This window comes from Acipenser ruthenus, chromosome 29 (assembly GCF_902713425.1).
Source record: "Acipenser ruthenus chromosome 29, fAciRut3.2 maternal haplotype, whole genome shotgun sequence".
Taxonomy (NCBI): Eukaryota; Metazoa; Chordata; class Actinopteri; order Acipenseriformes; family Acipenseridae; genus Acipenser; species Acipenser ruthenus.
This window is the reverse complement of record NC_081217.1, coordinates 14081425-14107572: the sequence shown is the minus strand read 5'-3', so window position 1 is coordinate 14107572 and position 26148 is coordinate 14081425. Positions and strand designations below refer to the sequence as shown.

At 43.4% G+C, this 26148-nt stretch overlaps 1 protein-coding gene and 1 long non-coding RNA gene across 6 annotated transcripts in view; one reads left to right on the top strand and one right to left on the bottom strand.

Annotated features, from left to right (window-relative positions):
* LOC117431239 (proto-oncogene tyrosine-protein kinase Src-like) overlaps positions 1-9340 on the top strand; it is an 86382-nt gene extending 77042 nt beyond the window's left edge. For 3 of the 5 annotated variants that reach the window (XM_034051999.3, XM_034052011.3, XM_059004425.1), the window contains 6 exons: positions 3022-3201; positions 3416-3492; positions 5940-6014; positions 6117-6270; positions 7102-7233; positions 8276-9340. In XM_034051999.3, coding sequence (XP_033907890.1) covers positions 3022-3201; positions 3416-3492; positions 5940-6014; positions 6117-6270; positions 7102-7233; positions 8276-8484 — 827 coding nt within the window. In that variant the 3' untranslated portion in view covers positions 8485-9340. The remainder of the gene's footprint in view (positions 1-3021; positions 3202-3415; positions 3493-5939; positions 6015-6116; positions 6271-7101; positions 7234-8275) is intronic. The other 2 variants (XM_034052028.3, XM_034052019.3) reach the window with 1 other exon arrangement.
* Positions 9341-14169: 4829 nt separating this feature from the next.
* LOC131702173 (uncharacterized) lies at positions 14170-14464 on the bottom strand. Its single transcript, XR_009309327.1, has 3 exons — positions 14414-14464; positions 14349-14383; positions 14170-14223 (listed from the first exon to the last, which is right to left on the bottom strand). It is a non-coding gene; the product is annotated as an uncharacterized LOC131702173 (long non-coding RNA).
* Positions 14465-26148: the final 11684 nt, after the last annotated feature.

Here is a 26148-nt window from a genome sequence, read left to right as displayed (position 1 = left end):
GCAAACTCCACTTGGCCATCGAAACAGGACACCACAGACAGTATTACACTTTGTTTTTGTGTAGAAGTTTATTATTTGAACAGTAATATTGTAGTTACGGTTTATTTTGAGTTCTTTCTCTGGTCATTTTTCTGTTCTTTACAGGGATTGAGGTTACCAGACCGGTATCGTACCGACCCAGTGCGCGCGTAGCGTACTGAGGCTCAGAGTACAAGTACCGACCCGGTGCGAGTCACCGCACGCATAGCGTACTGAGGCTGAGAGTACAGTACTGACCCGATGCGAGTCACCGCACGCGTAGCGTACTGAGGTGCTGAACCATCCTGGTCCAGTACCAGAGGACTTGGTTTGGGTCTTGAACTGCCATCTTTTAGTTGTACTGTTTGTGTTACAGTACTATACACCTTGTTACAATACTGTACAGTGGCGTTGCTGCTTGAGCAGACTGAGGCAGCAGTTTTTTACATTAATGTACACGGCACTCGCCATGTTACATTACTGGACAGCAGCGCTGTGTAGAATTGCACTTGTGACGGCTTTGGTACACTCACCCGTTCGGTAATGGTTACATTTAGTATTTCATAGGGAGAGTTGGGTTATTATCATAACCCTGGTTCCCTGAATTAGAAATGTAACCATTAACCTTCAAGGTTGCTGCGTCCATGATTGCAGCATGCGTGAAGGATAAATGAAGCTGGTATCTGTGCCTGCAGTCTTCCTATGCTCTTAGGAGTGGGCATGACTGCGTCACAGGCTCTAGCGTGCAGCTTCTGTATTTCATTCCGGTTTCTTATGCTCTCGGGGGGGAGGGGGGGCATGACTGCGTCACAGGCTCTAGCGTGCAGCTTCTGTATTTCATTCAGGTTTCTTATGCTCTCGGGGACGGGCATGACTGCGTCACAGGCTCTAGCGTGCAGCTTTGGTATTTCATTCAGGTTTCTTATGCTCTCGGGGATGGGCATGACTGCATCAGGCTCTAGCGTGCAGCTTTGGTATTTCATTCAGGTTTCTTATGCTCTCGGGGTGGGCATGACTGCGTCACAGGCTCTAGCGTGCAGCTTTGGTATTTCATTCAGGTTTCTTATGCTCTCGGGGTGGGCATGACTGCGTCACAGGCTCTAGCGTGCTGCTTTGGTATTTCATTCAGGTTTCTTATGCTCTCGGGGTGGGCATGACTGCGTCACAGGCTCTAGCGTGCAGCTTCTGTATTTCATTCAGGTTTCTTATGCTCTCGGGGACGGGCATGACTGCATCAGGCTCTAGCGTGCAGCTTTGGTATTTCATTCAGGTTTCTTATGCTCTCGGGGTGAGCATGACTGCGTCACAGGCTCTAGCGTGCAGCTTCAGTATTTCATTCAGGTTTCTTATGCTCTCGGGGGCGGGCATGACTGCGTCACAGGCTCTAGCGTGCAGCTTCAGTATTTCATTCAGGTTTCTTATGCTCTCGGGGACGGGCATGACTGCGTCACAGGCTCTAGCGTGCAGCTTTGGTATTTCATTCAGGTTTCTTATGCTCTCTGGGTGAGCATGACTGCATCACAGGCTCTAGCGTGCAGCTTTGGTACTTCATTCAGGTTTCTTAAGCTCTTGGGGGTGAACATGACTGCGTCGCAGGTTCTAGCATGCAGCTTTGGTATTTCATTCAGGTTTCTTAAGGTCTTGGGGGTGAGCATGACTGCGTCACAGGTTCTAGCATGCAGCTTTGGTATTTTATTCAGGTTTCTTGTGTTGCAGTGCAGACTCAGCTTCAGGCTCCGCTGCCTCTGGCTCCACTGGCTCCGGGTCAGGGGGCTGCTCCATCTCCCTGATCGCTCCCCGCCAGGAGCTCCCTGATCCTGCTCTGCTTCAGCCCTATCCCTCTTTATCGGTCAGTGTTTCCTTTGATGTCTCTGAGCTCCACAATTAAAACACCCCATTGTATCTGAACTGGCAAAAACGACGCAATTTGTCCCATCTGCATTAAAATCTCATGCTACCTCAATAATTGAATTTGGATCATTTTGTATAATAAACGCTTGTCTCTAAATGACAATACATGTTTTACACTGGGGTTTAACATCCTAGAGGGATCGTCTTAATGGGGTACGTTCATTTTCCATATTGCACTAATTCAATATGGGTGTCACTAAAGGTGACACTTCAATAAATGAGAAGCTTGTTTATAAAAGCTTAGTATTCTAAATATTATAAAGTTAATTCATAGCTAAACAACCATACATTTTTCTGAGGTTTTAAATAAATGTGTTTTTGTGTTTAAAGTGTATAGTAGTGGTCAACTAGCAGTGTCAGTATTTGAAGTATTTAGCTGTTTGAATTGAAAGGAAAGTTGTTGTAAAGCATGCGGTTTTAGATGGACAGATTCAACCATTACATATAAATACGATTTTAGAACATTAAAAAAGCAGTCATTTTCAAAAAAGTGTTCAAACTGTGTGTATGCAAATAAGAGCCAGACGTTATCAAATACTTGATTTATTATTATTTTTATAAGAGATGACAAGTCACCTTGACTGTTCTGCAGATAAGTCATCGTTCTCCTCCAGTACGTCCCCTTGCGAGTCCTGTAGTGGAGGGGCTGGTCTCCTGATGCCCGGGCTGTGTTCTCCTCCAGTACGTCCCCTTGCGAGTCCTGTAGTGGAGGGGCTGGTCTCCTGATGCCCGGGCTGTGTTCTCCTCCAGTACGTCCCCTTGCGAGTCCTGTAGTGGAGGGGCTGGTCTCCTGATGCCCGGGCTGTGTTCTCCTCCAGTACGTCCCCTTGCGAGTCCTGTAGTGGAGGGGCTGGTCTCCTGATGCCCGGGCTGTGTTCTCCTCCAGTACGTCCCCTTGCGAGTCCTGTAGTGGAGGGGCTGGTCTCCTGATGCCCGGGCTGTGTTCTCCTCCAGTACGTCCCCTTGCGAGTCCTGTAGTGGAGGGGCTGGTCTCCTGATGCCCGGGCTGTGTTCTCCTCCAGTACATCCCCTTGCGAGTCCTGTAGTGGAGGGGCTGGTCTCCTGATGCCCGGGCTGTGTTCTCCTCCACAGGCACTTGGAATGGCACAACGCGGGTGGCAATCAAGACCCTGAAAACAGGCACCATGTCCCCCGAGGCCTTCCTGCAGGAGGCGCAGGTGATGAAGAAGCTGCGGCACGAGAAGCTGGTGCAGCTGTACGCTGTCGTCTCAGAGGAGCCCATCTACATCGTCACAGAGTACATGAGCCAAGGTGAGAGCAGCAAGCCAACAGTCTCAGTGCAAGGTTCCACTCACTGGTCTAACTAAGCTTGAACCAGACATCTATGTATTACCATTAGATTAGTCTAAATGAAACCCTACTCCCACGAGAGGGCTGAGGGATCTGCGGGTGAGGGTGGGGAAGGATAAGGATCTCCAGACTGACTCTCTCTCACTCTGTCCCTCCCTCATTCACCCCTTCACAGGCAGTCTGCTCGATTTCCTGAAAGGAGACACGGGGAAGTTGTTGCGGCTCCCCCAGCTGGTGGACGTGGCCTCTCAGGTGAGTCCCAGGCTTCAATGTCTAATTCCCTTAATTGTGCTTAACTTGATTGAACTTAACTTGGCTGACCCCTGCAGCTGTGTAAACACCGAGGCTGACCCCTGCAGCTATGCAAACACCGAGGCTGACCCCTGCAGCTATGTAAACACCGAGGCTGACCCCTGCAGCTGTGTAAACACCGAGGCTGACCGCTGCAGCTATGCAAACACCAAGGCTGACCCCTGCAGCTATGCAAACACCGAGGCTGACCCCTGCAGCTATGCAAACACCGAGGCTGACCCCTGCAGCTATGCAAACACCGAGGCTGACCCCTGCAGCTATGCAAACACCGAGGCTGACCCCTGCAGCTATGCAAACACCGAGGCTGACCCCTGCAGCTATGCAAACACCGAGGCTGACCGCTGCAGCTATGTAAACACCGAGGCTGACCCCTGCAGCTATGCAAACACCGAGGCTGACCCCTGCAGCTATGGCCAACAGTTTTGCATCACCTAGAATTTAAGATTGAGACATAATAAAAAATATATGAACATAATTTAGATGTTTTATTTAACATCTAATCTAATAACACTATGTAACACAATTTTTGTTCCTGGGTAGTAAGTGTTATTTCCTAATTGCTTATGCCTCAAAAGTATAGAAAATGGCTATTATTCCCCACAAACTTTGCTTTTGTGACCAGGACAGGGATATTTTGAAATTTACCTATTTCCAATGAGAATACGGGCGAATTTGTGTCTTTTCGTTCACATAAAGTCAGAAAAAAACAACATATGAATCCAAATTAACATGTATTTATATTAAAGTAATTCAAAAATGACTACAAAAGATTTAGAAGTGAGTAGTTTTTTGAGATTTACGATTATACTGTAAATCGCTTTCACGAATCAGCCCCCAAATGTAGTCTCCCATCATGTTCTCGTTATACTGTCTTGGTAGCGGCGTTCAAAGTCCAGTATATCCTGGTGGAAGCGCTCGCCTTGCTCCTCCGAGTACGCTCCCATGTTCTCCTTGAATTTATCAAGATGAGCATCAAGGATATGGACTTTGAGGGACATCCTACAGCCTATTGTGCCGTAGTCCTTCACCAGTCTCAACCAGCTCCACATAGTTTTCGGCCTTGTGATTGCCCAGGAAACCCCGAACCACTGTGACAAAGCTGTTCCAAGCCGCTTTCTCCTTACTAGTGAGCTTCTTGGGGAATTCATTGCACTCCAGGATCTTCTTTATCTGTGGTCCGACAAAGACACCGGCTTTGACCTTTGCCTCAGACAGCTTAGGGAAGAAGTCTTGAAGGTACTTGAAGGCTGCCGACTCCTTATCTAGAGCTCTGACAAATTGTTTCATAAGGCCCAAGTTGATGTGTAGTGGTGGCATCAGCACCTTCCGGGGGTCCACCAGTGGCTCCCACTTGACGTTGTTCCTCCCCACAGAGAACTCGGTCCGCTGTGGCCAGTCCCGCCTGTGGTAGTGCGCTTTGGTGTCCCTGCTGTCCCAAAGGCAAAGATAGCAGGGAAACTTGGTAAAACCGCCTTGGAGACCCATCAGGAATGCCACCATTTTTAAGTCTCCTATGACCTTGATGCCATCTCAGAAAAATGCAGATATGTATCCACTTAGGCAGCTGGAACTAAACTGAACTGGTGGGCTTAAGGCCCCTGTATTTATACTACTATTTATATTACTAGAAAGTTCTAGAAGTTACTCCAAGTTTACTCAGCACTGAATCTATCTGGAATGTTCTGGAAAATAGCTAAATTTCAAAATATCACTGTCCTGGTCACAAAAGCAAAGTTTGTGGGGAATAATAACCATTTTCTATACTTTTGAGGCATAAGCAATTAGGAAATAACACTTACTACCCAGGAACCAAAAAAAAAAAAAAAATTGTTACACGGTGTAATCAAATAAACTATAAAATGATATCGCAAGAGTTTCCTGGAAGCTGTAATAGTCGTACAGTATTTATTGTTAGATTTAGAAATATCACAATTTTTAAGTTTTTGTTAAGTATATGGAAAACTACAAAGCGGTATATAATTCAGTATGTTAATGTAACATTATTCAGCAGGTTAATTGACTTATGAAGCTAAATTTGTTAATTCTATCGGGTGATGCAAAACGTGTTGCCATAACTGTAGGGTTTGAAATGCCTATTTTCGACAACGGAAAAACTTTCAGGCAAAATTGAAAACATTTAAACAGCTGACTAACTTTGAAATGTTTACTATGACTAGTTACCACTTTAAATAAATAAATCTCCTAATCATGTGTTTGCTGATGTCTAGGGCTCTGTTTGTAAACGCCCTGCTTGTTCGCTATATTTTGGAACTGCATTGAATCTTTTAAAATGATTGATTAATGTTTAAAGGTCAGTTTATGTTAAACGCTTCTTCTGTCCATCTGAACCTGCATGCTTTACAATGACTTTGTTTCAATTCAAACAGCTGAATACAATTCCAGTATTGACATTGCTAGTCACACAGGAAGGTGATGCTGTTGTTCAGGGTATCGTCTTGCTGGTAAGAAACGTGTTTGAAAGTGCAGCGTGTGATTCGTCGCCTTTCTTTTCCAGTCCACTGTGTGCTGCTGCCCCTTCTGTACTCTTTCCTCTGTGCCCTCAGATTGCAGCGGGCATGGCCTACGTAGAGAGGATGAACTACGTTCACCGGGACCTGCGGGCGGCTAACATCCTGGTCGGGGACAGTCTGGTGTGCAAGGTGGCTGACTTCGGACTGGCTCGACTCATAGAGGACAATGAATACACTGCCAGACAGGGTGAGCATGCAACCTCCCTGGCGACCACTGGGGGGCATCAAATCAAACACACAATTACACTGCCAGACAGGGTGAGCATGCAACCTCCCCGGCAACCACTGAGGGCACCAAATCAAATACAAAATTACACTACCAGACAGGACGAAACCTTGTATGCAGACAGGCTAAAAGAATTGAATCTATTCAGTCTTGAACAAAGAAGACTACGCGGCGATCTGATTCAAACATTCAAAATCCTAAAAGGTATAGACAATGTCAACCCGGGAGACTTCTTTGACTTGAAAAAAGAAAAAAGGACCGGGAGTCATAAATGGAGATTAGATAAAGGGGCATTCAGAACAGAAAATAGGAGGCACTTTTTTACACAGAGAATTGTGAGGGTCTGGAACCAACTCCCCAGTAATGTTGTTGAAGCTGACACCCTGGGATCCTCCAAGAAGCTGCTTGATGAGATTCTGGGATCAATAAGGTACTAACAACCAAACAAGCAAGATGGGCCGAATGGCCTCCTCTCATTTGTAAACTTTCTTATGTTATTATACAGGATGTAGTCTGAAATTTGAGGACTTTCTCAACCCGTCGTTTTGATTTTTAAATGTGTTTATTATTAGTAATAATATCAGGAGGTTGTTTCTATATTTGATTTTTAAATGTTTATTATTAGTAATAATATCATATTACTTCCTTATCCTACACACACGTTTCTAATAAATTAACCAGTTTGAGTCTTGCTGAAAACTAGAGCATTCTCAACAAGAACACCCCTCAACTGCTGAGATCCATTGACCATTGGAAACAGAGCCCTGAAACTTCTCTTTGTCTCCCGATCAGGTGCCAAGTTCCCAATCAAGTGGACAGCCCCCGAGGCAGCTCTGTATGGCCGCTTCACCATCAAGTCAGACGTCTGGTCCTTCGGAGTCCTGCTGACTGAGCTCGCCACCAAGGGCCGGGTGCCCTACCCAGGTAGGAGGCTAACACAGCACTGAGGAATCAAGAGAGGGTGCTCTACCCAGGTAGGAGGCTACACAGTACTGAGGAATCAAGAGAGGGTGCCCTACCCAGGTAGGAGACTAACACAGCACTGAGGAATCAAGAGAGGGTGCTCTACCCAGTTAGGAGGCTAACATAGCACTGAGGAATCAAGAGAGGGTGCTCTACCAGGTAGGAGGCTGCACAGCACTGAGGAATCAAAAGAGGGTGCTCTACCCAGGTAGGAGGCTAACACAGCACTGAGGAATCAAGAGAGGGTACTCTACCCGGGTAGGAGGCTAACACAGCACTGAGGAATCGAGACAGCAATCAGAAGTGAAGCGCAGCTCTTGGTCTTGGGTAAATTCCTCTGAGAATACTGGGATTGCAATAAGAGCCAGTCTGAATGATGGCACCATCCTGAAAGGTAAGAGAACAGAACAATGAAAGACATTTAAGCGTTCATTATCATCCGGTCCTGGTTTGAGGTACAGATTGTATTAAACACATGTTTACAAGTGCACGTTCCACTGCACTATAAGGTCATTTTCCAGTAGGAATTGTTGTGGAAGGACTAATAATGTGCACCCAACTGTACATAAGGTTGTAATTCCTTCAAGGGGTTTGGTGACAGATCACTACTACACATCATAACAAAAAGAAGAATAAAAGAATGTTATATTGATCAAAATGTGAGAAACAGTTATCCAGATATATGCAACAATGTAAGTGTGACATGCAGATGTACGCACAGAAAGATACCCCAGATATCTCAGAATCTGATAAGCTCAATAACCTCTGATCAATATTAATACCACGTTTCATGACAATTGGATCAACGGTTCTCCAGCTATATAGAGAAATGAAGTGTGACATACAGTACATATGTACGACCGCCTGCACTATATGCACTTTGCAGTGGATGAGAACAACAGTATTAATAGTGTGTCTCGCTGCGTCTCCCCTCCTCTCCTGCAGGGATGAGAACAACAATATTAATAGTGTGTCTCTGTGCGTCTTCCCTCCTCTCCTGCAGGGATGGTGAATCGGGAGGTGCTGGACCAGGTGGAGCGTGGCTACAGGATGCCCTGTCCGGCCGAATGCCCCGACTCGCTCCACGACTTGATGCTGACCTGCTGGAGGAAGGAGGCTGAGGAGCGGCCCACCTTTGAATACCTGCAGAGCTTCCTGGAGGACTACTTCACTTCCGCAGAGCCGCAGTACCAGCCCGGAGAGAACCTTTAGAACTGAACCCACTGCCAGGGGTCTACCACTAGAGCGCGCTATTCAAACACTGACCCTACCCTGCCAGGTGTCTACCACTAGAGCGCGCTATTCAAACACTGACCCTACCCTGCCAGGGGTCTACCACTAGAGCGCGCTATCCAGCTGCTCCTGGGTTTATTTCCAATGAATTTTATTTTTGAATGCTTGTAAAAGCAGGGATTCCTTCTGATTTCAGGTCCCTTTTTGATAGGTGATGCTGGGGCTGGTATCTTCTCAACTGCAGTGTTTAGAAGGCTGCTTTGCTGATCTTCGCCTTCCTGTTATTTTTGAATTCTGTTTTCTTACTCAGTTATGCTGGTAAGTTTTGTTTCTTGAATGTGCCATATTCTCGAATTCCCTGAGGCCTGCAGGCACTGCAGGCATTGTGTAAAAGAGCCCAATCAGTCATTCCCAGGGCCTGTTAAAAACCAAAACCTGATTTTGCTGATTTTTTTCCTTGTGACTTGTTAAACAGAAAGTGTGTGAGGGGTATTTTTTTAACTGTAGTCTTCCAAGCTTGTGGTCCTGTACTTCCACAGTCAACAGGGACATGGAGGTTGGAAAGCAGGCCAGCTACCCCATGCTGCACTCAGTACCTTGCCTGGGCGAATGGACAGGCGGTCACTTCATGTCTGGGTTAATGAACAATGATGGTGTTGGCACTGTGCTGACCTGACCTGGTTAAACTGGACTCTGGTGTGTGTGTGTTGTGCGGGGATGTCACGGTGCTGACCCGACCTGGTTAAACTGGACTCTGGTGTGTGTGTGGTGCGGGGATGTCACGGTGCTGACCCGACCTGGTTAAACTGGACTCTGGTGTGTGTGTGTTGTGCGGGGATGTCACGGTGCTGACCCGACCTGGTTAAACTGGACTCTGGTGTGTGTGTGGTGCGGGGATGTCACGGTGCTGACCCGACCTGGTTAAACTGGACTCTGGTGTGTGTGTGTGGTGCGGGGATGTCACGGTGCTGACCCGACCTGGTTAAACTGGACTCTGGTGTGTGTGTGGTGCGGGGATGTCACGGTGCTGACCCGACCTGGTTAAACTGGACTCTGGTGTGTGTGTGGTGCGGGGATGTCACGGTGCTGACCCGACCTGGTTAAACTGGACTCTGGTGTGTGGTGCGGGGATGTCACGGTGCTGACCCGACCTGGTTAAACTGGACTCTGGTGTGTGTGTGGTGCGGGGATGTCACGGTGCTGACCCGACCTGGTTAAACTGGACTCTGGTGTGTGTGTGGTGCGGGGATGTCACGGTGCTGACCCGACCTGGTTAAACTGGACTCTGGTGTGTGTGTTGTGCGGGGATGTCACGGTGCTGACCCGACCTGGTTAAACTGGACTCTGGTGTGTGTGTGGTGCGGGGATGTCACGGTGCTGACCCGACCTGGTTAAACTGGACTCTGGTGTGTGTGTTGTGCGGGGATGTCACGGTGCTGACCCGACCTGGTTAAACTGGACTCTGGTGTGAGTGTGGTGCGGGGATGTCACGGTGCTGACCCGACCTGGTTAAACTGGACTCTGGTGTGTGTGTTGTGCAGGGATGTGTATTTAGATAGGTTTCTTGTATTACATGAGGCTTCCATAACTTTGAGTAGATAAGATGTTTTTTGTACAAAAGTAGCTTCAAATGTCATTGCAATGGCTGTATTCCATTCCCCTCTTTACTATTTGATGGGGTAACGACAATTTTGAGGCTTCAGTTGCACCAATACTGAGTTATCATTTTTCTCTATTGTTTCTGCTTGTCTGGAGAATCCGAAGTGCCAGGACTGAACAGCCTTCCTCATTCCATTCAATCATGTGACTTTTTGACTAGCCCCACTATTTCTATGTAGACAGAGTGAGTAGGTAGGGCTGGCAGAGCTGGAAACATTGTCACATGATTTGAATGGAATGAGGAGGATGTTCAGTCCAGCACTTTGGCAGACAAGCAGCGCCAAACAATAGAGAAAAATGAGAACTCCGTATTGGAGCTACAAAAACCAAAACATAGTAAGGGATGTAAGAGTGCAAATAAAATGACATTTGAAGCAATTTGTAATCCACACCCAGAATGAGGGTCCCTGTCCAGCTGCACTGTATACCAGCACTAGACCCCTATCCTTGTCAGGCTGCACTGTATACCAGCACTAGACCCCTATTATCTCATTAGCCAGACCATATATTCAAAACTGATTTAGTACAACCTTCATTATTAACTACAAACCAGGAAACTACAGTCTATGTGCGACCCAGACATCGAGTAGGGGTAGGGTAGGGAGGCTCCTCCACTGTGGTCAGTGTGACATGCTTTTCAAACCACAGTACTTTCACTGTCAGCCACTTCCTGATTCCTGCTGTAGTTTTGTTGTTTGTTTTTTGGCAATTGAAATGCATACAGGTTTGTTTTGTTTTGTATGTGTCCCCTGTTTGTACAGTAATACTGAGTTTATAGGAAATGTGTTGCTGCCCCCTCTAATGACGACTGCAAGACCTTCTTCTACTGGTCACTGATTTTAAATTCCTGGCCAGGATCTGTTTTCATCCACAAATGCATCTACAATCTACAAAGATCAAGGATTGACTGGGTGTCTTCTGTATTTTCCATTTAGAAATTCCTTTACCTTCCTCCAGTATTTTCGTGCATTTTGTGCAGTCTGTACCTTCATATTCATTTGACACTTCTATTAGAGACCCACGTTGAACAGACTCTTCTGTGAGCTTGTAATCCTAACTGGTCTATTAGAGGCATGTTGAACAGACTCTACTTCTGTGAGCTGTAAAGGAGTCTTAGTTCAGAGCACTTTGAAATCGGTCTGATGGAAACAGATGGGACTGATTTCAAACCGCGTTTAATTTGACCCCAGATGGAAACGCAGAATAAGATCATCCCAAATCCTAAATGGTTCTGCTCATTTTTCCTCTAAACGCCTCTTTGATATAACTGGCTAGGGGTATCATTCCAGCAGTCCATGGTATGTCTGCCTCTTTCAAAGATGGCTGATATATAAGGACTGAGCTATACATGAACAAACCTACAGCTATGATAATGTATGATGAGCTGCATACCCGTTAAGGTAGTGTAATCTGATACACAGAATTGTGTCCCATGTTGTGCAGATTTCAGGACTGGGGGTTCAGGGGTCCCAGTTAAAGCGCCACTGCTACACAGTCCAATGGGAGTGTGGTAGAGATCCTGGACAGCACTTTACTGTACAATTGCCAGTCTTAAATGCCTTGTAAGAGCCCAGAGTTATAGATCCCCCTATTGAAATAAAGACTTCCTATGTGTATCATTCCAGGACATACTGCCCTTACCAGTTGATAGGAATACATGCAGTACAGAATGAGCAGGATTCATCGGAGACGGCTACTAGACTAGAAGTGAACATTCACGTATGGAAATGTCTGAATCACATCTCTGCCTCCATGTGGAATAGAGATCCCTGCAATCATGTTCACTTTTAATACTGAAATATTGGATCTTGACGACCTGAAGTTATTCTTCTGTGAGGCAGACCTGGTTGGCCTCCCTAGTTTGTTTGTTTTCCCTAACGGTTCTTCCAGGTTCTTTTGATTTCCTGTGGAACAAAAAACAATCTGCATGTTTCCCATAGGGGGCAGCATAGACTAGGGGTGTTGTTTTCCGTTTAAAAGATAATAATGACATAGTTCATAGGGGGAATTGTAAGAAGTCCTGCATTCCTTTTTATTTGTTTTTTAAATGTTTATTATAAATTACTGCAACATGCAGGTCTGTATAACTCTTTATCTATACAGAACTTAATGGTATATTGAAATATTAAATTTGAAATAACTTACTGCTATGTAATCAATAAGACTACACCACTATAACCTGCGTGCATCTGCAAACAATTTAACATTTACAATCACTTAAAGGTTTGAAGTAGCTGTAGCTGACAAAATAGTTCTGCTATGCCCATCCATTCATAATAAAGCTCTCAAACGTGCAGTATTGAAAGAAACACAAGTAATAGCAAACACATTTTCATTTTAAAACACTAGGTTAAAGAAATCTCTGTTTACAAGTTCTGCTTTCAGTCTTACACTTCATGGATCACCTTTAGAGAGAAATCATCCCCATCCCTTCATAGCCATGCTTCCAGCCACGAACAAAAAATACAGAACATACAGCTAATCTGAGAAGACAGACCAGCAACTAAAAGCATCCTTTAACCTACAGTAGTACCAGATATCATGTTTGATGTTGAAAATCCATGTGCTGGAACAGCTTTCTTTACAATCCATGTGCTGGAACAGCTTTCTTTACAATACATGTGCTGGAACAGCTTTCTTTATAATTGCACGTTTGATGCCTATGTAGCTACAGGAAGTGCGCAATGATTTTATTAGTATTACTTTAACAAAACTTCAGATGGCGTTGAATTGTTTTTCATATACCCGGTACTGTTTGATGGTGTTGCAGTCATTGATTGAGTGGTTCTGTTCTTCCAATAGGGATCGTTTTTCTTAAATCCACCTTTACCTGTCTTTGATGCAGGACTGCACATCCTTCCTCATTCCATTCGAATCAGGTGATAATGTAACCTTGCAGCTCACCTGCTCTCTGTCCATTTCCATGCAGACTTGGGGCCAGTTGAAGTCACATTGTCGCATGATTTGAATGGAATGAGGAATGCTGTTCAGTTCAAGCACTTAGGATTCTCAAGACAAGCTCAAAGCCAGGGAATGGCAGATAAAGAGAAAGATCAGAACGCAACACAAGAGCAGCTGAACCTCTGAATGAGAACACAAGAGCAGCTGAACCTCTGAATGAGAACACAAGAGCAGCTGAACCTCTGAATGAGAACACAAGAGCAGCTGAACCTCTGAATGAGAACACAGCACAAGAGCAGCTGAACCTCTGAATGAGAACACAAGAGCAGCTGAACCTCTGAATGAGAACACAAGAGCAGCTGAACCTCTGAATGAGAACAAAACACGAGCAGCTGAACCTCTGAATGAGAACGAAACACAAGAGCAGCTGAACCTCTGAATGAGAACACAAGAGCAGCTGAACCTCTGAATGAGAACAAAACACGAGCAGCTGAACCTCTGAATGAGAACACAAGAGCAGCTGAACCTCTGAATGAGAACACAGCACAAGAGCAGCTGAACCTCTGAATGAGAACACAAGAGCAGCTGAACCTCTGAATGAGAACACGAGCAGCTGAACCTCTGAATGAGAACACAAGAGCAGCTGAACCTCTGAATGAGAACAAAACACGAGCAGCTGAACCTCTGAATGAGAACACAAGAGCAGCTGAACCTCTGAATGAGAACACAAGAGCAGCTGAACCTCTGAATGAGAACACAAGAGCAGCTGAACCTCTGAATGAGAACAAAACACGAGCAGCTGAACCTCTGAATGAGAACACAAGAGCAGCTGAACCTCTGAATGAGAACACAAGAGCAGCTGAACCTCTGAATGAGAACGAAACACAAGAGCAGCTGAACCTCTGAATGAGAACACAAGAGCAGCTGAACCTCTGAATGAGAACACAGCACAAGAGCAGCTGAACCTCTGAATGAGAACACAAGAGCAGCTGAACCTCTGAATGAGAACGAAACACAAGAGCAGCTGAACCTCTGAATGAGAACACGAGCAGCTGAACCTCTGAATGAGAACACAACACAAGAGCAGCTGAACCTCTGAATGAGAACACAAGAGCAGCTGAACCTCTGAATGAGAACAAAACACAAGAGCAGCTGAACCTCTGAATGAGAACACAAGAGCAGCTGAACCTCTGAATGAGAACACAGCACAAGAGCAGCTGAACCTCTGAATGAGAACACAAGAGCAGCTGAACCTCTGAATGAGAACACAAGAGCAGCTGAACCTCTGAATGAGAACGAAACACAAGAGCAGCTGAACCTCTGAATGAGAACACAAGAGCAGCTGAACCTCTGAATGAGAACACGAGCAGCTGAACCTCTGAATGAGAACACAAGAGCAGCTGAACCTCTGAATGAGAACACAACACAAGAGCAGCTGAACCTCTGAATGAGAACGAAACACAAGAGCAGCTGAACCTCTGAATGAGAACACAAGAGCAGCTGAACCTCTGAATGAGAACACGAGCAGCTGAACCTCTGAATGAGAACGAAACACAAGCAGCTGAACCTCTGAATGAGAACACGAGCAGCTGAACCTCTGAATGAGAACAAAACACAAGAGCAGCTGAACCTCTGAATGAGAACACGAGCAGCTGAACCTCTGAATGAGAACACAAGAGCAGCTGAACCTCTGAATGAGAACACAAGAGCAGCTGAACCTCTGAATGAGAACACAAGAGCAGCTGAACCTCTGAATGAGAACACAAGAGCAGCTGAACCTCTGAATGAGAACACAAGAGCAGCTGAACCTCTGAATGAGAACACGAGCAGCTGAACCTCTGAATGAGAACGAAACACAAGCAGCTGAACCTCTGAATGAGAACACGAGCAGCTGAACCTCTGAATGAGAACAAAACACAAGAGCAGCTGAACCTCTGAATGAGAACACGAGCAGCTGAACCTCTGAATGAGAACACAAGAGCAGCTGAACCTCTGAATGAGAACACAAGAGCAGCTGAACCTCTGAATGAGAACACAAGAGCAGCTGAACCTCTGAATGAGAACGAAACACAAGAGCAGCTGAACCTCTGAATGAGAACACGAGCACAAGAGCAGCTGAACCTCTGAATGAGAACACGAGCAGCTGAACCTCTGAATGAGAACAAAACACAAGAGCAGCTGAACCTCTGAATGAGAACACGAGCACAAGAGCAGCTGAACCTCTGAATGAGAACACGAGCAGCTGAACCTCTGAATGAGAACGAAACACGAGAGCAGCTGAACCTCTGAATGGTAGCAAGCACAATACAATAGTAAGGGAAATCTAAAACAGCAATTCAAGTGACGTTTAACTACTCTCTGTGGGTTACCTGCTTCGTTTAAGGAAATTGTGGGTGGAAATATGTTCTCCAGAATTTAGCATCTTGGATTAGCTCCTGCACACCACAAACCTGCAGTGACTGAACCAGGGAGATGTAAGGCATGGATTACACAATCCATGCCTTACATATTCATCATTCATGAGAAATACTGATATATTACACAATACTTTTATTTCAAACATCATTAAGTTTATTATTGGTTTTTAAATGTACCATTAAGTGTCTTAAAAGTTATGGATAACTTCTAGCAGTGTAACCAGGGCTATCTAATCCTATTATATTATTGTAATGAATAATATTATCACTGCCCCTCAATTATTTGAAGCTTTTGCAGATACTGCTGCACTTCCAGTTAATTGCGAGGTGGCAGGAAGGAAATCATTCACATTGAAAACATGTCAATCACAAGAGTAGCAAGTTGGCTCAAAACAAATAAAACCGCTCTTCCGTGAAGAACTCCCAGAAGCACCTGTGTCCGGTGCATTCCTTGTACAGGAAAAAGACGTTCACCAGGTTGAAAAAAATCCCATTAAACATCAAATACCCATTTAACATAATGTGTGCCCTTTCATATAGGGAAATGTGAGCGTTACAAAGTGATGATAATACATATTAACAATGCTAGAAGTGTTAGCTGTTTTTACTTTAATACATCAAGCATTGCCAGATCTTTCACAGAGCAGTAACGCTCCCTTGAGCCCCGTTTTAATGATCTGAACAGTGGTGGAACTTATTACCACCTTTTGATGCTATGTTATGGATGGAAATCATGTAGACACACTGACAAGAGGATGGACAGTGTGCAGACACACTGATGGAGGATGGACACTGTGCAGACACACTGATAGAGGATGGGCAGTGTGTAGGGGTGATTAGATTAATAGCATCTGTGTATGGCTCTGTGGCAGGATGGCTTGCAGTGGTGAGGTGTGGTGACGTCACGGACCAGGAAGTAACTGAACCAAAACAGTGGATGGGCTGGTGAAAACGCAACGGCGGTCAGCTGGATTTATTAACTAAATAACCAAAACAAAAGATTTGAACAAAACACAAAACAAAAAGGAGCGATGGCCAAACAAACAGAAACAAGTACATTTTTAAATATAGCAATTGTTTCTTTCTTTCTTTCGTTCACTCTCCCGTGCTTTCCTGTACTCTCCTCTGTACACTCAACCCCCCCCCCCCCCCCCCCCTGCAGCACGGACAGCTGCAGGTTCTTATACTCTGGCCGAGGGGTTAACTAGCTGTTAATTATCTTATTACCCCTCGGCCACAGTCTGCACGCGTTTGGTAAGGATGCGTGACTGTCAGCTAGTTAAATAATCAGTAGCTGATCAGCCACGCATCCTCACGGGTTTTAAATTATAAATAATAACAAAGCAGCGCTTTTATCCGCGCCAGAAAACAAAAATACAAATAATAATAAATAAATACATAAGGGCGAGACAATCCGCCACACGCTATTGGGGCTGATAAGGCTGCAGTATTGTTGAGTTTTGGAAATCTTCATCTGGATTATAAGGAGGCTTGAAAACAGCTATTGGAGGCCCTGAAGAATTCTAAGCCATTTAGCCAGTGCAGTGTTGCCATCGACTCCCTTAGCCATTGCCTCCTTAGCCAGTGCGGTCATGCCATTGACTCCCTTAACCAGTGCAGTCATGCCATTGTCTCCTTAGCCAGCAGTCACCCCAGAGGCACCTCTGAATGAGCATGTTACTGCCCTCTGTTGGTGGTTCCGTGCTGCAGCGGTGTTTTGTGTGATCTTTATTTCACTGTATGCGGTACCCATTTTTCTGAACCTGTGCAGATCTGAATATTTTCACCTGTGCCATTCCTTTATCATGCTTTTTTAAAATATACATAATTCTGTTTTAAAGGAAGGTGATTTTTAGTAAGAACTCATGTAAAGTTTATGATGTGTTTTCTCCAGAATGAATGAAATTAGATACTTTGTACCTTATGGCTGTAAGATGCCTCTTCATGGTGTAATCTTATTTGTGCAATAAATACAATTTAAAAAAATGACAGTAGATTTACTGTATTCACAGGAACAAATGAAACAGAGTAATACTTCCATCAATCTAATTTACTCTGCAGTTCACGTTGTTAGAGATTGTTTGGGATTTAAAAATCCAGTTATTATCAGAGCTAATAAAGAGATACAATGATTATATAAAGCCTTTTATAACATGTAGGGCTTCTGCTTTTCGGTTTTAACCAATAGAAAAAACAAAGATAAAACAACCCATTACAAAACAAAAAAAACCTGCAAAAAAAAAAATAATGTGGGCAATATCCCGATTTGTATCTCACATTGATTCGTTCTGAATACTTAATCCCACCCCAACTACTGAGTGGCAGCAAATTCCACATTTCTATTGGAGGATTGTAACACGCTCCTGAGATTTAAAACAAGATTAAAAGAAACAGGGTTGTTCTTGCTTGCGAGATTTAAAGCTATAGACAGTTCGATAGGCAGTATTGACACGCTCATGGAATTTAAAACAGAATTGAAAATTGTGGCAAAATGTAAAAAATGCCTAAACACACAAAAACCCTAGAAGAATATGTGCGTGACCACAAGGATTTAGTTGTGGAAAACAGCAAAAGAAAGAAGGTACAATTGAAAAAGTGTGCAAGCAGTCTGAGAATATAAGAACATAAGAAAGTTTACAAACGAGAGGAGGCCATTCAGCCCATCTTGCTCGTTTGGTTGTTAGTAGCTTATTGATCCCAGAATCTCATCAAGCAGCTTCTTGAGGGATCCCAGGGTGTCAGCTTCAACAACATTACTGGGGAGTTGGTTCCAGACCCTCACAATTCTCTGTGTAAAAAAGTGCCTCCTATTTTCTGTTCTGAATGCCCCTTTATCTAATCTCCATTTGTGACCCCTGGTCCTTGTTTCTTTTTTCAGGTCAAAGAAGTCCCCTGGGTCGACATTATTATTATTATTATTATTTATTTCTTAGCAGACGCCCTTATCCAGGGCGACTTACAATCGTAAGCAAAAACATTTCAAGTGTTACAATACAAGTAATACAATAAGCAAGAAATACAATAACTTTTGTTCAAGTAAAGTACAAGTTTGACAAACCACAATTCAATAATACAGCAGGTAATAGTGATAGTTACATCAGGATGTGATTAAATACAAAGTACTACAGGTTAAACACTTGGCAGATTACAGTATTCTGAAGTACAGGATTAAATGCAGTAAAATAGGGGCTGATAAGAGCAAAATAAAGCACATTTACATGAAGGGTGATAGTGTCCCAGGATACAAACAGAGGAGTTCTACAGGTGGTGTTTGAAGAGGTGAGTCTTAAGGAGGCGCCGGAATGTGGTCAGGGACTGGGCAGTCCTGACATCTGTAGGAAGGTCATTCCACCACTGCGGAGCAAGGGTGGAGAAGGAGCGGGCTTTGGAGGCAGGGGAGCGTAGCGGTGGTAGAGCTAGTCTTCTAGTGCAGGCGGAGCGGAGAGGTCGAGTGGGGGTGTAGGGAGAGATGAGGGTCTGGAGGTAGCTGGGTGCAGACTGGTCAAGGCATCTGTAGGCTAGTACAAGAGTCTTGAACTGGATGCGAGCGGTGATCGGGAGCCAGTGGAGCGAGCGGAGTAGTGGAGTAGCGTGGGCGAAGCGAGGCAGAGAGAACACCAGGCGGGCAGCAGAGTTCTGGATGAGCTGGAGCGGACGGGTGGCGGACGCAGGGAGGCCAGCCAGGAGGGAGTTGCAGTAGTCTAGGCAGGAGAGTACCAGGGCCTGGACCAGGAGCTGGGTAGCATAGTTGGTGAGGAAGGGTCGGATTCTTCGGATGTTGCTCAGGAAGAATCGGCATGTGCGTGCCAGAGTGGAGATGTGCTGGGAATAAGAGAAGGGAATAAGAGAGGCAGGGGTCTATGCCAGGGGACATTGTCTATACCTTTTAGGATTTTGAATGTTTGAATCAGATCGCCGCATAGTCTTCTTTGTTCAAGACTGAATAGATTCAATTATTTTAGCCTGTCTGCATACAACATGCCTTTTAAACCCGGGATAATTCTGGTTGCTCTTCTTTGCACTCTTTCTAGAGCAGCAATATCCTTTTTGTAACGAGGTGACCAGAACTGAACACAATATTCTAGGTGAGGTCTTACTAATGCATTGTAGAGTTTTAACATTACTTCCCTTTATTTAAATTCAACACTTTTCACAATATATCCAAGCATCTTGTTGGCCTTTTTTATAGCTTCCCCACATAGTCTAGATGAAGACATTTCTGAGTCAAATAAACTCCTAGGTCTTTTTCGTAGTTCCCTTCAATTTCAGTATCTCCCATATGACATTTATAATGCACATTTTTATTGCCTGCATGCAATACTTTACACTTTTCTCTATTAAATTTCATTTGCCATGTGTCTGCCCAATTCTGAATGCGGTCTAGATCATTTTGAATGACCTTTGCTGCTGCAACAGTGTTTGCCATTCCTCCTATTTTTGTGTCGTCTGCAAATTTAACAAGTTTGCTTACTATACCAGAATCTAAATCATTAATGTAGATTAGTTACTATACATATTATCCCAGGTTTAAAAGGCATGTCGTATGCAGACAGGCTAAAAGAATTGAATCTATTCAGTCTTGAACAAAGAAGACTACGCGGCGATCTGATTCAAACATTCAAAATCCTAAAAGGTATAGACAATGTCAACCCGGGGGACTTCTTTGACTTGAAAAAAGAAAAAAGGACCGGGGGTCATAAATGGAGATTAGATAAAGGGGCATTCAGAACAGAAAATAGGAGGCACTTTTTTACACAGAGAATTGTGAGGGTCTGGAACTAACTCCCCAGTAATGTTGTTGAAGCCAACACCCTGGGATCCTTCAAGAAGCTGCTTGATGAGATTCTGGGATCAATAAGCTACTAACAACCAAACGAGCAAGATGGGCTGAATGGCCTCCTCTCGTTTGTAAACTTTCTTATGTTCTTATGTTCTTATTGCGACAGGAAAAAAACGAAAACAATATCAAAAACAGAATGCCTAATTGTAAACAGGGGTTCACATAAACGTTATAATTAGGTTCGCACGCCATTACTAGCAAAAATGGTTCAGTACTCACCAAAATTAGGGGTTATCATCCAAGTCGCTGTTGAGCTCCACCTCCTCTGACGACAGTTTACAATTGGGATGTGAAGGATCAGGGTGTCTCGCGCCACGCCAGTGTCCCTCATACAGCGCAAGCAACTTCCATTCTGAGCCAGGAGACATGTTTTATTTATTATTATTATTTATTTTATTCGTTGGCAAGTGTGGGAGATTTTTGCGAATAACACATACATCTCTTTATGCATTCAAGTTATGGTGAATTGCGAATGCTTAGAACATAAGAAAGTTTACTATTTTTAATAATTTAAAAATATAAATTAATAATAGTGTGGTTCGCTGGAGGACAGTGCAACTGCGTCAGTCGAGGTCCAATCTGCAGTCAGTCGTGTATGCTGCCTGTAATAGGAAAGACTGATAATATGGCACTGTACTAAAGCAATGTATTTTATGATTTTCATTAATAAACAGAGAGGTTTATTTTCTACAACCAACACTCATCCACATACACAGGAGAGAAGGTTTGTGTCGTGTGAGAAGTTTTAAGGGGGGCTTGATTAGGGTGGTAATTAATAATTTAGCACCAGTAGCCTCTGTGGTGCTAAACTTTCAAAAGAGTTTCACACCAATTTTCAAAGTGATTTGCACCTGTCAAGGATGCTGAGTTCAGGATCAAAGGTTCCAGTGTCATCTTGCACATATGAATATGCATGAGGCAGAAAGGTGGGAGGCTGATGGGGGTGGGGGATCAGTATTTGTTTATTAAAATGTTGACATATGAAAACCTAAGCTCACAAGCAGCACTGCTTAACCCTTTCAAATGTTTTTCACTGGGATGCTCCCCCAGGACCAGCCGTTTTTCGCTGGGATGCTCCCCCAGGACCAGCTGTTTTTCACTGGGATGCTCCCCAAGGACCAGGGTTTTTTTGGCTGTAGTTGACTCTCTTCCTATAAAAAAATATCACTAAAAATATATTTTTTTACAGCATCATCTTGGAATTGGGGTCCTTTTTTTCAGAACACTGGGGAATATAAAGTACTTCAGAAACCATACAAGCTTCTTGCTTTTTTTTTTTAGTTGTGTTTTTTATGTTCAGTATTTTATTATTCTGTATTCTTCTTAGAGATACATGTATAACAACTGGTTATACTATCACCTGAGAGACCTCACACTTCCTGAGAGTTCTCTTAAAAATATTGATGTTTGGGTTCCTAGACTGTTTCAGCTGAATGATTGCAATGACATCATAGACATGTATTCGGGGCTTAATAATACACGTTTATTCAGGGGCTTTAAAGCAAGTACACTCAATCATTTTCTCAAAATAAATATTTATAAATAAAATAGTTCTTCACTCCATTATTACCAGTAATAAGGAAGAGAGAAAAAAAAGTACCTGATAAATTTAGTTCCTGAAACATGATATGCTTATATCCACTCATTTCTTAATATTTATAAATGCTGCTTTTTATCATGTTTACCCAATCACAGCCCAGAATGACACTTCAGTATGATCGTGTTACACCATCACGTCCTTAAAGGGTTACTGGCAGTGTCAGAGACAACAACAATAGTTTATGAATGTTTAAGTAGGAGTCAGGATTGCTAGTTACAGTGCCTTGCGAAAGTATTCAGCCCCCTTGAACTTTGCGACCTTTTGCCACATTTCAGGCTTCAAACATAAAGATATGAAACTGTAATTTTTTGTGAAGAATCAACAACAAGTGGGACACAATCATGAAGTGGAACGAAATTTATTGGATATTTCAAACTTTTTTAACAAATAAAAAACTGAAAAATTGGGCGTGCAAAATTATTCAGCCCCTTTACTTTCAGTGCAGCAAACTCTCTCCAGAAGTTCAGTGAGGATCTCTGAATGATCCAATGTTGACCTAAATGACTAATGATGATAAATAGAATCCACCTGTGTGTAATCAAGTCTCCGTATAAATGCACCTGCACTGTGATAGTCTCAGAGGTCCGTTTAAAGAGCAGAGAGCATCATGAAGAACAAGGAACACACCAGGCAGGTCCGAGATACTGTTGTGGAGAAGTTTAAAGCCGGATTTGCATACAAAAAGATTTCCCAAGCTTTAAACATCCCAAGGAGCACTGTGCAAGCGATAATATTGAAATGGAAGGAGTATCAGACCACTGCAAATCTACCAAGACCTGGCAGTCCCTCTAAACTTTCAGCTCATACAAGGAGAAGACTGATCAGAGATGCAGCCAAGAGGCCCATGATCACTCTGGATGAACTGCAGAGATCTACAGCTGAGGTGGGAGACTCTGTCCATAGGACAACAATCAGTCGTATACTGCACAAATCTGGCCTTTATGGAAGAGTGGCAAGAAGAAAGCAATTTCTTAAAGATATCCATAAAAAGTGTTGTTTACAGTTTGCCACAAGCCACCTGGGAGACACACCAAACATGTGGAAGAAGGTGCTCTGGTCAGATGAAACCAAAATCGAACTTTTTGGCAACAATGCAAAACGTTATGTTTGGCGTAAAAGCAACACAGCTCATCACCCTGAACACACCATCCCCACTGTCAAACATGGTGGTGGCAGCATCATGGTTTGGGCCTGCTTTTCTTCAGCAGGGACAGGGAAGATGGTTAAAATTGATGGGAAGATGGATGGAGCCAAATAAGGACCATTCTGGAGGAAAACCTGATGGAGTCTGCAAAAGACCTGAGACTGGGACAGAGATTTGTCTTCCAACAAGACAATGATCCAAAACATAAAGCAAAATCTACAATGGAATGGTTCACAAATAAACATATCCAGGTGTTAGAATGGCCAAGTCAAAGTCCAGACCTGAATCCAATCGAGAATCTGTGGAAAGAACTGAAAACTGCTGTTCACAAATGCTCTCCATCCAACCTCACTGAGCTCGAGCTGTTTTGCAAGGAGGAATGGGCAAAAATTTCAGTCTCTCGATGTGCAAAACTGATAGAGACATACCCCAAGCGACTTACAGCTGTAATCGCAGCAAAAGGTGGCACTACAAAGTATTAACTTAAGGGGGCTGAATAATTTTGCACGCCCAATTTTTCAGTTTTTTATTTGTTAAAAAAGTTTGAAATATCCAATAAATTTCGTTCCACTTCATGATTGTGTCCCACTTCTTGTTGATTCTTCACAAAAAATTACAGTTTCATATCTTTATGTTTGAAGCCTGAAATGTGGCAAAAGGTCGCAAAGTTCAAGGGGCCGAATACTTTCGCAAGGCACTGTATTATATTTTTATTTTTTTACAAATCATCACACAGTCTCTGTTTATTTCAATAGCCTACCACCAGATCCCAGCCCTGGAGATTCAAAAGCAAAATACAAAACACTTCTCTTTCTTAGTGTTGTTGAACATGTTAGCTTGACGGCACACCTGTATTTATAGAAGGATATAACTGAGGGAAACAAAATATTGTAGCCGGCAGCGCAGTGCCCATTTTTCTAACTGTAGCTCCACCCATGAGCCACACCATTGCTCCATTCCACATACAGCACGCCATTGGCTCTGGTCACTCCACTCTCACACACACTGTTTGACAGCGTGAGCAGGCTACTCAAGATGGCACCTGAAGAGAGAAAGAGAGAAAACACAAACTCGCCTCACATTCTGCAGACAGAATTACAATCCCACCCCTCTCCCCAGTCTCTGATACAGTCCATGTTGCCGGGTGTCTGGATGCGGCTGCCCCAGTGACATAATCGAGTTGAGTCACAGGGGGGGGGGGGGGGGGGGGGTAAGTCCCAAGTCAAGTCGAGTCACAGAGTTTGCTCGAGTCGAGTCACAGAGTTTGCTCGAGTCGAGTAGTCACAGGGTTAGCTCGAGTCGGATAGTCAGAGTTTGCTCGAGTCGAGTACAGTAGAGTCGAGTCAGAGTTTGCTCAAGTCGAGTCACCTATCTGAGTCATTACTTCTGACAGTTCTATTTAATCAGATTCATTTTACAGGAGATTAGCAATCTACAAGTAAAAAGAAAGGAACATTTCAATTGAAAATACATTATTGAGATGCACAATAATGTGGTCACACTTGCCTCACCATTAAAGGTCCACGGTTTCTGCTGTGTTTTGTCTCTCCATTTCAGTAAATTCATGATTTCTTGGCCTATTTATAAGCAGACTTTGTTACTGACTATACAGAGGCCCTATTTCCTATGCTCAATTGGGTTGGCTGTGCAATAATGGATACCACAAAATAAAACAATGCATTTAACCATTAATTTACAATTTTACTGAGTGTTTTTCACCTTTTCTCTTTTATTAGATACCTTAACCATATGAAAGGAACATTTTGTAGCATTTAATCTTGCTTCTAGGCCTTAAAACATATTAGTTACAAAGGAAAACAGTCCAAGTAATGCAACTGAGGTGAAATCAGTTTTAACACCATTCCATCCTCGCACATACATGCTCCAGTTCAAAATCCATAAACTGTAATTTACTTAATATTACAGAAAGAAATGTATCTTGAAAGGCTAATAGTTTAGATAATAATGCGTGTTACAAAATAAGTAATTTTCATCATTCAGATAAAAAAGGGTGGTTCATGAATATGTTTAAAAAAAGTTTAAAATAAAAAACTTTCACACAGAACACATTGCACCGTAAACCCTTAACCCCCTCTACATAGCACAAGAAAATCCCAGCTGTTTGTCCAAATAAAATCATCAATGTAGTTAAAATGCGCAAATGTGCAGTAATATTAAGAGGCCAATTGTATTTTGAATAACCCTACTAACGTAATGGTATGGAACTGCTGTTATAAAAACATGCAAAAAAAAGAACACATTTCTTTTACATTTCTTTAATTTATCTGTTCAACCACTATGACAAAATCCACAGACCTCTTCTTAAAAATGAATTGAAAACAATACAGTTCAACCTCAACCTCCTTTCGTTGTTGATTGTGCCTAGTCCCAAAATCATGCTGCTGTGGTCTGGTCTTTCGTTTTTATGAATTTATTCTTCAAAAACGCAAAACTTTTTTAACCAAAACTGTCTGTAAAACATCTATCCAGCATGCAAATCCTGATATATTAAATGAATCAAATACGTCTAAGGCTGATTAACTCTGGAATTCTGAAAAACAAAGATGGCCGTGCAGCAGCTTCACTGATAATCTGCACCGTGTGCTGCCATGCCAGTGGCTGTAGAGTACGAGAATGTAAAAAAATAAATACATATTAAGAACATAAGAAAGTTTACAAACGAGAGGAGGCCATTCAGCCCATCTTGCTCGTTTGGTTTTTAGTAGCTTATTGATCCCAGAATCTCATCAAGTAGCTTCTTGAAGGATCCCAGGGTGTCACCTTCAATATTACTGGGGAGTTGGTTCCAGACCCTCACAATTCTGTGTAAAAAAGTGCCTCCTATTTTCTGTTCTGAATGCCCCTTTATCTAATCTCCATTTGTGACCCCTGGTCCTTGTTTCTTTTTGCATCTTGTTGGCCTTTTTTATAGCTTCCCCACATTGTCTAGATGAAGACATTTCTGAGTCAACATAAACTCCTAGGTCTTTTTCATAGATTCCTTCTTCAATTTCAGTATCTCCCATATGATATTTATAATGCACATTTTTATTGCCCAGCCAATGCACAACACCAGGCCCAT